General features: G+C 43.2%; 1 protein-coding gene across 1 annotated transcript in view; it reads left to right on the plus strand.

Moving 5' to 3' along the window:
* The first annotated feature begins 2,396 nt into the window (after positions 1 to 2,396).
* dhx36 (DEAH (Asp-Glu-Ala-His) box polypeptide 36) overlaps positions 2,397 to 12,324 on the plus strand; it is an 81,839-nt gene continuing 71,911 nt past the window's right edge. Inside the window, exons 1-6 of the mRNA XM_017709024.2 lie at positions 2,397 to 3,042; positions 6,274 to 6,413; positions 7,926 to 8,166; positions 8,288 to 8,326; positions 8,518 to 8,688; positions 8,893 to 8,972. Coding sequence (XP_017564513.1) covers positions 2,770 to 3,042; positions 6,274 to 6,413; positions 7,926 to 8,166; positions 8,288 to 8,326; positions 8,518 to 8,688; positions 8,893 to 8,972 — 944 coding nt within the window. The 5' untranslated portion in view covers positions 2,397 to 2,769. The remainder of the gene's footprint in view (positions 3,043 to 6,273; positions 6,414 to 7,925; positions 8,167 to 8,287; positions 8,327 to 8,517; positions 8,689 to 8,892; positions 8,973 to 12,324) is intronic.

A 12,324-nucleotide genomic window follows, 5' to 3' on the forward strand; every position in this document is an offset into this window, starting at 1 on the left:
TTACAGCACCGTGCATGTACCCCTTCACCATGAATACATTTGAAAGACTACACCATCACGAAAACAATGTCTCAGTCATCATGACTGAGAATACAGAAATGTAGAGATCTTTTTTTTGAATGCTTATTAACAGAGGAGATCGGCTTAATTCTGCCCTACATGCATTGGTTGGTGTTTTCCTTTGGACTTTCAGGATCATTCTCCAGAATTCTGCGTGCAGGGCTTCTGTTGGATGCTTGTCCCATCTGGTGTCCTCACTCCCATACAGCGCAATGGGCTGAATCACACTATCAGACACTGCACCAGATTGAAATGGGAATGTCGATACTGTAGAATCTCCTCCTGATTCCGTACAGCGCTTGCCAGATTTTTCCTTTAAGTGGATTCACTGCTGCACTGAAACTCACAGATACGACTCCCAGTATCGATCATAACTTTTGCCTTCTTCAGGTTTACTGCCAGGGCCCAGTGCTGGCAGTACTGCTCCAGCAGGTCCAGGTGCTGTTGTTGCCCCTCTGCGCTCAGAGACAGCAGCACCAGGTCATCTGCGAAGAGCAGGAACTTCACCTCCTCATCCTGAAGAGCAAGTCCAGGAGCTATTTCAGAATATGTCACACTATGCTTTCTTCAGTATTTAGACATTGTTAGTAAAAACAAAAACATTGCAAATTGAGCATAATTACTGTAGATTGGAATTCTTGCAGCACAGGATGTAAAATGTTAACTAGTAATATGTAATCATTGTGTTTGATTGTGAAGTCCTGAAGTATCGCGATATTACATATTTAGCACATTGCCCAGCTCTAGTCTCCCACTGCTTCTTTTATTATTGGTAGTACAGTGGTGAACAGTAACTGAGTAAATGTAATTAGTTTCTGTACTTAAGTAGTTTGTTTTCGTGTATCTGTACTTTACTGAAGTTTCTCCACTCTGGGCGACTTTTTCCTTTCACTCCACTACATTTCAGAGTCTAATATCTGACTTTTTTTCTCCGCTACATTTTAAGAAATCTGTTGTTCCTTTTGGTTTCTGTGTGTATAAAAAGATAACATGTCAAAACGAACGAAGAACAAAGTGAGAACACCGATCATCAGTGCTGTTGATCATTTTAATAGACATCAGCATCACTGATTAATGACATTCTATTAAGAACTTGGAGTTACAAGAGAGACACTGGAGTATTTTCACCTAAACTGAGTTGATAAAGCAAGAGTCTTGTTACAAAAGTGATAACAGGACATTAGAGCCATAATTAATCAATACTTAAGTACATTTGAAGGAAAATACTTTTATACTTTTACTCAAGTGGAGGTCTAAAGGGAGAAACTTCTACTTTACATATGGTGCAGTGAGTAGCGCTGTCGCCTCACAGCGAGGAGGGTTCAATTCCCCAACCGGGTGACCGGGGTCCTCTCGGTGTGGAGTTTGCATGGTCTCCCCTTGTCTGTGTGGGTTTCCTCCCACAGTCCAAAGACATGCAGTCAGGTCAATTGGACATGCTAAATTGCTCCTATGTGTGAGTGAGTGACTATCTGTGTCTGTCTGTCTGCCCTGCGATGGACTGGCGACCTGTCCAGGGCGTATCCTGCCTTCCGCCCGATGACTGCCGAGATAGGCTCCAGCACCCCCCAGCGACCCAGAGGGAGAAGTGGCTTGGAAAATGTATATATGTTTATATACATAGCACATCATATTAAACCCTATGGATTAAGAATGGGATCTCACTCAAGTTCATATGCTTGTGAAGCCAGACGACCGAATACTTTTTGCCAAAAAAAAAAAAAAAATATATATATATATATATATATATATATATGTGTGTGTAAAAAAGGGGGCAGTCGTGGGCTGGAGATTAGGGAACCAGCCTCGCGACCGGAAGGTTGCTGGTTCGATCCCCTGAGCCGACAGTCCATGACTGAGGTGTCCTTGAGCAAGACACCTAACCCCAACTGCTCCCCGGGCGCTGTGGATAGGGCTGCCCACCGCTCTGGGCAAGTGTGCTCGCTGCCCCCTAGTGTGTGTGTGCTCACTAGTGTGTATGTGGTCTTTCACTTCACGAATGGGTTAAATGTGGAGGTGAAATTTCCCCGTTCTGGGACTAATAAGGGTCACTTAATTAGTGAATTTATATATATATATATATATATATATATATATATATATATATATATATATATATATATATATATATATATATATATATATATATATATAAAATGTGTGTATATGTATATATACATAAATGTAGTGTAGAGTAGAAGAAACATAATTCTGTCAGTTCAAACTGCTTCAGCATAAAATATTGTAATAATTAAAAAATTTAAGCTCCCGAGACAGCGAACCGTCGGCACATAAGTGCGTCATAAGCCGCCGCCCGAGTGCTGAAAACACATGACGTCATTTTTTGTGCGACCAGCCGCATTCGTTCGCCGGTGAACAGAAAAAAACAGATTTTTCATTTCGGGAGGAAAATTTAAACGAATTTGGGTTTAAATCCAGCTGACACGGCTGTTCGTGCACGTGCGAGGGACGGGGACACGCACCAGGATGTTTCTCTGATTTAAGAAGTAAAGTAGAGGCTTTAAATCTCCTTGGAAACGGCGCTGAGAGGTTCCTCGTCTCTGCTGCCTCAGTAAGACAACAACAACAACAACAGCGGTTTTCCTCTCCGCGCACTTTAATGCCTGAAACGGCGACACACGGCCTCGTTTCGCTTATTTTCACACACTAGCAGTCTAGAGGGGCTTTACTTCGCCGCCTGCCTTCGCCATGAGCCACGGCGGTGCTAACAGAAGGGGTCGGAGAGGAGGTGGAGGAGGAGGCGGGTGGCGAGGAGACAGAGAGCCGCGGTGTGAGCGCGGAGGAAACTGGGGCAGCTCGAGCTGGGAGGACCAGGAGGAACATAGCCGAGGAGGAGGTGGAGGTGGAGGTAGAGGAGGAGGAGGACGGGGAAGACACCCGCCTCACCTGAAAGGACGGGAGATAGGACTGTGGTACGCCAAATGGGGAGGCATGAAGAGGAACGAGGCAGAGAGAAAGTCGGTGAGTTGTTAATATTCGTGGGTGGCAGGAGGCACTCAAAGCTCTCTACACACCTGCCTTTCCTCTGAAGTCAGCCCTTTCCTGCAGGAACAGCCTCCCAGTCTTCTGGGAAGGCTTCACCCTACAGTCATGGCCAGAAATGTTGGGAATGGCACAGATGTTGGTTTTCACAAAGTTTGCTGCCTCAGATTTTTTAGAGCCTTTTGTCAGATGTTTATATGGTGTAATGAAGTACAGTTATAAGCGTTCCATACGTGTGTTCAGTTTTTATTGACATAGGAATGGTATCAAAACATCCTCCAAGAGCAGCTTCTCCCAATGATCCAGGAGGGCTTTGGAGATGAACAGTACGTTTTCCAGCATGATGGAGCACCATGTCGCAAGGCAAAAGTGGCTTGGTCAACAAAACGTTGAAATTTTGGGTCCGTGGCCAGGAAACTCCCCAGATCTCAATCCCATTGAGAACCTGAGGTCAGTCCTCCAGAGGGTGGACAAACAAAAACCCAGAAACTGTGATCAACTTCAAGCACTGATTAGGCAAGAATGGATCACCATCATTCAAGATTTTGCCCAGAAGCTGATCTCCAGCACGCCGAGGGCGAATCGCAGAAGAAAGGTCAACACTGTAAATGTTAAGTCTTTGCTTAAACTGGACGTATTTGTCAATAAAAAGTTAAGACACGTATGGAACGCTTAGAACTGCACTTCATTACACCATATAAACATCTGACAAAAGGTTCTAAGAAAACTGAGGCAGCAAACTTTGTGAAAACCAACATCTGTGCCATGCTCAAAACTTTTGGCCACGATTGTACACTCTGAAAACCTTTGGTTCTTCAAGGGTTCCTCAATAAGGAACCGTGAGTTCTGTTTACAACCGTTTCATGCTTAAGTGGCTCCTTGCGTGGTGAAATAGTTCTTCACATTGATGGAAATGTCTTTTGTGTGGTTCTATGCTGCAGCGGTGGAAGAAGTACACAAACCACTGTACTTGAGTTAAAGTAGAGACCCCCAAGGTAAAATATCACTCCAGTAAAAGTAGAAGTTCCTCCCTTTAGACCTCCACTTCAGTAAAAGTACTAAAGTATTTACCTTCAAATGTACTTAAGTATAAAGTAAAAGTACTAAAAGAGTAATTCTGGCTCTGATGTCCTGTTATCATTTTTATAACCAGACTGGCTTCATGAACTCATTTCAGGTGAAAGTCCTCCAGCGTCTCTCTTGGTAAACCAGTCTTTTAATAGAACGTCATTAATTAGTGACGCTGACGTCTATTAAAATAATCAGAAGCACAAAACACTGAAGGTAAACAGTTTCCATCAGGGAGAACCGAGTGGCTCTGAAATCACTTTTTACACACAAGCAAAGTTTCAGTTTCAGATTTATTTACAACTTAGTTCCAAGTTTAAGTTGAATAAAAACTGGCTTTAAACTCAGGATCACAGATGAGCTCCTTTACTATGTTGATCTGTAGGCGTCTGTTCATAAACATAAACCAGCCCAAACTCATTTACTATAAAATGAAATGGTGTTTGTAGAAATTCAGAAAAAAGCCGCGTCAGTCTCGACTGCATATGTGGACATATTTCTATATTGAGCTCTATTTACACAAAGTTAGGTTAGTTCATCATTTATGTTGAACAGACTCTCCCAAAGTTTTACGCTGCTGCGCTGACGTTGAACCGCGTGCTGCACTGGGTCGGTATGACCAACAAGTCAAAACCAGCTCTAAACAAAGTGACCGCTGGGCCCTGATTGGTGCTCTGGCTTTGCGCTTCTTTCGTTTTGTATTGTTACGTTTTTATACACACAGAAACCAAAAGGAATGACAGATTTCTCAGAATGTAGGAGGAAAAAGAAGATATTAGACTCTGAAATGTAGTGGAGTGAAAGTAAAAAGTCACCCAGAGTGGAGAAACTTCAGTACACATACATGAAAACAAACTACTTAATTACAGAAACTAATTACATTTACTCAGTTACTGTTCACCGCTGCTATGTAGCAGCAAAAGGGGTTCTACCATTGTTATGATGTCACAACAGAAGAACCCTTTTTGTGCTATATAGAACCATAAAGAACAGTCTCCATCAATCTAAAGAACAATTTAAGTGTGAATAGTTCTATATAAATAGCATTATTCTCAATATATCTATTCCTTTCGTTAAAGAACCTCTGAAGAACCATGGTTTTAAAGTGTGTTGATGTTTGGACATTTATGTGAGGATTTACGTTGAGTGCATTAGTGAGGTCAGGTAGTGATGTTGGATGGTCAGATCTGGATCACTTCAACTCATCCCAAACACATTGGATGGAGCTCCATCACTCCAGAGAATGCAGTTCTACTGCGTCACAGCCCATTTTGGGAGGCTTTATATTGATTTTGCCTATTTTTGGCATTGGCCATGGTGACCCTAGACTCATGTACAGCTTCTCCAGAGCATCCCATTCTGTTGGCAGTGCTTTTTTCTGTAGAGTTTATTCAAGCTGGTGCTCATGCAGTGTTTTACTAATGTTGTACCTTAGTTTTACTCAACAGTGTGATCATTTAACACGATACTGTAGGTGAAAACCTAAAGCTGTGAACCTTAATTCAATATGGTAGGTCGTAATCTTGTCATTCGCTGCAGGTCTTCATTCAGCACGTTTTGCTGTGCGTTTTTGGGCTTAGTAGAGAAACATTTTGGAATATTTTGGGGAAATTTGAAGGCACACCTGTCAACAAAGGGTAGCGTAGTCATTACTCCATCCATCCATCCATCCATTTTCTAAGCCGCTTCTCCGTCAGGGTCGCGGGGGGATGCTGGAGCCTATCCCAGCAGTCTTCGGGCGAAAGGCAGGATACACCCTGGACAGGTCGCCAGTCCATCGCAGGGCAGACAGACAGACACAGACAGTCACTCACACACTCACACCTAGGGGCAATTTAGCATGTCCAATTGGCCTGACTGCATGTCTTTGGACTGTGGGAGGAAACCGGAGAACCCGGAGGAAACCCACGCAGACACGGGGAGAACATGCAAACTCCACACAGAGAGGACCATGGCCGCCCGGCCGGGGAATCGAACCCAGGCCCTCCTCGCTGTGAGGCGACAGCGCTACCCACCACGCCACCGTGCCGCCCTAGTCATTACTCATGTTTTTCTATATGATTTGAATGCATGCGCTTTTTTTTTCCAGTGAAGGAGAACCTTTTTCGCATTAAGCTGACAGGTATTTCTCTTCATCTTCAGAGAGCTGTAGTCCAGATGGATGAATCCAGAGAGCAGCACATCACACAGCTCCTGAATTCAGTCCAGCGAGGGCCGCCCCAAGAAGCTCACCCCTCTGCCTTACCATACCAGCAGGTGAAGCCGGAGCCCAGCGGCCACAGGTGAGCCTACCACTGCTGAACCCAGATCAGATCCCATTTTTAGAGAAAAAAACCCAGGTCCAAGCACCCATGAGCAAGACAGTGGCTATAGTGGCAAGAAAACCTTCCTAAGAGCGCAAGGTAGAAATACTGAGAGGAACCCATCCTTCTCTGGTTAACACCAGGTCAGGTAGCAGTATGAGCAGAGAAACACACACAATTACAGTGAAAATGATGTGTTTGAAAGCAGCTTCGACCTCTCAGTGTGTTTGTTGTTAGACAAAAATATCCCGTTTCTTAAGCAATAGAACATGATGGAGTGTCATCGCAATAACACACAACCTTGAATGTTCTGTTGCTTTTATACAACAGTTAAATAAATGAAGTAATTAATAATCTGGGCCTGAACGGAGCTTTTAATATGTTTTAATGTTCGCAGTTACTTTACCAAATTATAGCTCCTTAACAAGCAGCTTGTTGCTAGATCAGAGTAATGAGCTCCGCCCACTCCTTGCTTAGTCTGCTGTAAGCCTCACCTTCTGAAATACAGACTGAGCCATAAAACTGACCCACTATCAGGTTCAGCTCAGTTTCGTCAGTATTAATGTTGTTTTGTTCCAGCCGGTCTGCAAAGCTTCTTACAGCCCGTTTAGTTTGGCGAATGGTGTCGGGTTCAGTTCTGGCTGATTCCAGGTTGTTCAGCTGTTCTTCTGTCACAGCTGACGACTGAAAAGCCGCTCAGTGGTGACGACAGTTTGGGAATTTAGTGTCGTCTCATCTTCAGAGTTGGACCAAATCGGCTGTGGGTCAAATGTGATATTAAGTGTCCATTTTCTGTTTGTGGCAAAGTAAGAAGTGAAAACGTTCAAATTACTCGAGCCTTTCTTACGGCGGTCTAAGTTGTTGCTTAGCAACAGCGTCCTAGTGGACAAACACTATCACTCCACTAAGACACCGTTGATTGAGAGAACGTCTCTCAAACAATCAGCTTGCGTGGCTGGAACTAACTGTTGTATAATATCTGATAAGAAACAAATGACCTCACCATAAAGTAGCTGAACACGCAAAGAATCTTTTGCATGATTAAATGGTTCTTTGCACCATGAAGGAGAAAGAATGACCTGTAGATGGTTCTGTATAGAGCTTTTTTGAAAAGGGTTCTATATAGCACCAGAAAGGGTTCTGCTATTGTTACAATGTCAAACATTTAACGTTAGCACACCCCTTTCTGGTGCTATATAGAAACCTTTTCAATTAGGTTCTATGTAGAACCATCTGTAGCACATATTCCATCAATCTGAAGAAACTTTCTCTCATACAAAGAACAGTTTAATCATGCAAAGGCTTCGTTGAGTGTTCATTGCTCTATGAAAACCTGGTTCATTTCTAAAGAACCCTTGAAGAACAATCTTTTTGAAGTGTGCATGGTGACACACAAATGATACTAACAGTCACAAACATGTTTTTTGTCAGTTTTTTAGACATGATCATGAATGCCATAATGCTGGTCCTGGTTATCCCTTTGTCTTTCAGTTACTTTGATGGGGATGATCCTGCAGAACAGCAGCAGAAACCAGTGAAAGTGACAAAAATTGAGCCGAAGGTGGAGAGGGAGACAGAAAGGGAGGAGATGAAGAGGAAAGTGGAGGAGGACCCCAACGACAGAGATCTGGAATATCTCTTTCAGGATTTGGTTCAAAAGCCTTCATTGGATGCAGAGCTGAGGAGTGATTTTCAAGCTAAACTAGAGAATTCAAAATACCTGGAAATGCTGGTGAGAGAGAATCCTCATCATTAGTTTTATTATTAGCATTGTCTGTGTAATTATCACCTGTTATCAGGCTTTTTCTGCCTAATCCCAGCTGCTGTCATGCTCTTTTTTTTTTTTTATACAGAAATTCAGAGAGAAGTTGCCCTCGTATGGTATGAGAGAGGTAAAGTACTTCACTTAATGCTTGTTTATACTCATGATACGTGATGATTCAGCACTGGGTCAAAGGGTTAGGCTGATGATCTGGCGTTAGCTCCTCCAGGACCTCGAACTGACCCGTTTTATACCAAGGTTTAATATGTGACTCTGCAAAACCCCAAAATTAAACATGATACATTTGTACTGTTAATGCAGGAGCTGGTGGGTCTGATAGAGGCGAACCGCGTGGTGGTGGTCAGCGGTGAAACTGGCTGCGGCAAAACCACGCAGGTCACACAGTTTATCCTAGACGACTACATCCAGCGTGGATTGGGCTCCCTCTGCAGGGTGGTGTGCACCCAGCCAAGACGCATCAGCGCCATATCTGTGAGTATGATTGGCCAGGCTGGGTCACATGGGTTTGGTGGACTCGAATGCCGATCAATAAGGCTGCCCTGATATGCATGTTTTCTAAATGTTTAATAGGGTTCAGGCTCCTTATGTGAGCTGTGTTAGATTTAATGTAGGATTGTCAATTATTAGTCGAAAAATAAGTTCATTTTCATCAAAAATTGTTATGTGTCTGTGCAGGTAGCAGAGAGGGTTGCAGCTGAGAGGGCGGAGCCTGTCGGAGAGGGGCGGTCCTGCGGGTATCAGATCCGTCTGCAGAGGTGAGCATATATGCATGGCTCAGCTGTCCTCAGAGAATTGCTGTCCCTGTTCTGACACAGAAAGTGAGTCAGTGTGTCCAATTATCCTGTGAAGTGTGGACAGTTACTCTGAGTCTAGTCTTCAGGGAGACGCTGGACAGTAATAGGATTCTGGATGGCAACATGGGAGAAACTCCTCGTCTGATTAAAGAGAGAGCACAGGAAAAGTTGCCTATGAACTGATCTGCTGGTGTTTCTGTCTCTGTCCCAGAGGAGTAAACTCTTTTGATTGAGAGAGTCAAATGTCTTTTTCGGTAACAGATGTTTTGTTATTTGAGAATTAACACTGTATTATCTCGAGAGTGACTGTGATTTTGCAGTTTAGTATCTCATTAGTGAGGGGTATTAAAGTCTTCTGAAGGTGGTGATTCAGTTGCGTCCATTGTTAGAATTGATGATAATTCTCTTCTTGTTTCGGCTGCTCCCTTTAGGGGTCGCCACAGCGGATCATCTGCCTCCATCTTGCCCTATCCATTGCCTCCTCTACTTTCACACCAAAGAATTGATGATAATTGATTATAATAATAAGTAGACGAATAATAAATAACACAGTTGGCCTCACTCTCTCTGGGTGGGTAGGGTAGCCCTCCCCATCTCCTCCCATTACTCAGCACTAGCTCAGCAAACAGATACTATCCGTAAAAGGCAGTTGGTCCTCCCACCTCAAAAAAAGTGTCTGCGTATTGATGAACAAACCCACCCCCATATGAAATATTGTCTTTTTTGTTTGTTTGGGTTTTTTTTTTCCCCACTGTACCAGTGCAGTGGTTTTCAACCTGTGGGCCGCAGTGGTACTGCTAGGGGGCTACAGTTGTGTTTTTTGTTTGTTTTTTTTGCAACCTAAATTTGTATTATTTATTTATTAGAATATGTAGACATAAGTTAAGCTCCCTGGACAAGAATTAGTCACCCTGTGTGTTAAAGGTGGTAGTAACTTTAGGCTCTTGGAGGTGATGTTGCACAGGGATGATCAGGCTAAAAATACCTGAGGGTTGCAGGACAGAATTCATAGATTGAGAAAAGGTGGTACAGTGTAAGGAATGTCACATTTGCTGTGTGGAAAGTGAGTCCCAGGCTGATGGTAATGATTGGAATGAAATGAATGAAAGGAGTAATTTCATTTGGGCATGCCAAAGGCCACAGTGTGAAGGAAGTAGCTGAATTTGCAGGTGTGTCAAAGCGTATAGTCATACGGGTCGACCAGCAGTGGCAAACATCTACAGGAAATTCTCATCAGAGTTGTGTCCGAAAGATGAAACTGACGGACAGGAACATGTGGATAAAAATCGCGTGGCTTCCAGTCAAGTATTCCTTCCAGAAGTCAACGAAGGTCCTTCACAACCAATTTCTGAAAGAACGCTCTGCAGGGAACTGGATACTATGAACATATGGAGCAGAGCGGTGCACAAGAGGCCTTTTGCCCACTTCTGCTTGCAAAGTTGTCTGGTTACAGTGGACATACAAAGAGGAATGTTTCTGACTATAACGGTGTTATCTGGTCAGATGAATCTTGTTTCTGCCTCTATGTGAATGAAGTTGTGTTCATCATACACTTCAGGAAGCCTTCAATGAGGACTGCATGCAAGGTGTGGGTCAAGCTGGAGGACCTCTGTGATATTTTGGGGATGTTTAAATTACATGGAAATGGGTCCTTTGGTTGAAGGGACAGTGCATTTGAACCACAGTGCCGACATTGAGCTGCTGGACAACCAGGTTTCACCTTTTACTCATCTTCTTAACAAGGAACTTAACACCCTTCTATCCCTGTATTCCAAGATGACGATTCTCGCATTCTCACTGCAAATGTGACTGATTAGCACGATGAAAATTCAGGAGCATTCAAACATCTGGACTGGCCCACAAAATCCCCAGATGTAAATCCTCAAGAAAATCTGTGGGGCTACTTGGAACAGTGAGTAAGATGGCATGAAGGCATCCACAAAGTCTGGCTGAGCTGTGCATTTCTTTGATGCAGTTGTGGCTGTACGTTGACGTCACCTACGTCCAGAAACTTGTCCAGTCCAGGCCAGATCAATTCGCGATTCTTATCTGTGCTCCTGGATGTTAGAGGCTATTAGAGGCTATTAGGTGCGTTTCGGTCACAGGTGATCTAATTTATTTATTTTGTCCAAGCTTGGCTTTCAGCAATGGTATGTCATAATTAGGTCGACCTTTTTTTATTAGCCTATTAATACTTATGTTTTCAGTGCAAGTCAAAACGTTGAACTTTTTTGTTTTGTATTAAGTTTATTTGTCATGGGTAAATGTTACAGAGAGAGTCTTTCAGAAACAGCTGCCTACAAATGAAACCAGATCTCAAACTGAGAAAAACACAAAAACCCACCATAATCAGAAAGGAGTTAAAGGCCTTGTTGCGCTGCAACACAAACAACAATACATCCAGAATATCTTCAGGTGACAAAGGTCCCCTTTACTCCTCGCAAAACAGGCAAACTACCACTGAGTGGGCTTCTCTCCATGCTTGCGTAGTAACCAGAGCACAGAAAGTTTCACCAGTAGAACTTTTGAGATCTTTCGGATCTGGCTTGTATGTTTGAAACTCAGTTTGAGATGCTTACACCATCTGTGAGAAAGCAGGAGGTAAACAAAACCATGTTGCCATGGAAAGTTTACAGATATCAAACAGAGGGTGAATAAAATAACATCATATTTTCATCATTTGAAAAATCGTGTTTGGTTTGCAGGATATTATCAGTAACTAAAATACCGAAGGAATACGTCGCGTTTGGTGTGTAAAGACCTTTATCATGTCCGAGGATCCTGTCATGTCCCATCCTGTACTGATCTAATGATTTCGTGTGGGGTAGTGGAGTGTTTGAGGGCCAGCTCCAGCCTTTTAGGGGCCCTAAAGCAGGTTAGCTAATGGGCTGTAGCACAAAATAAAGACGAACTATCACCGATTGCCACCAGCTGCTGTCTGAATCTAACCTTTATAACTGGCTAGTTTATGCATTGATAAAGACTGGATGCTGGTTTGGGATTCTTTTAAGTTATAATTATGCACGTAACCTTCTCCACATTCTCAGTCCAGGGGCATCACAGTCTCTCAATGCAGTATTTCTTCAGCTAACTTTAAGCTAAGTCGGCTCTAAGCCTGGCAGCAGTGTTGGCGGCGCTGCTTTTATCATTATAAATGCTTTACTCTCTATTCCTTATTTATTTTGTGGGATTATTTTATCCTTCTCCTGTGGCCACTCCTCGTGCTTCACCTCATTGGCTGTTCATCGTAATCATAATCCTCATGCTTTCGTGTACAGATGCACAGGGAATAATCTGAGTGTCTGAACCTGGG

The sequence above is a fragment of the Pygocentrus nattereri genome, chromosome 7, assembly GCF_015220715.1.
Source record: "Pygocentrus nattereri isolate fPygNat1 chromosome 7, fPygNat1.pri, whole genome shotgun sequence".
Taxonomy (NCBI): Eukaryota; Metazoa; Chordata; class Actinopteri; order Characiformes; family Serrasalmidae; genus Pygocentrus; species Pygocentrus nattereri.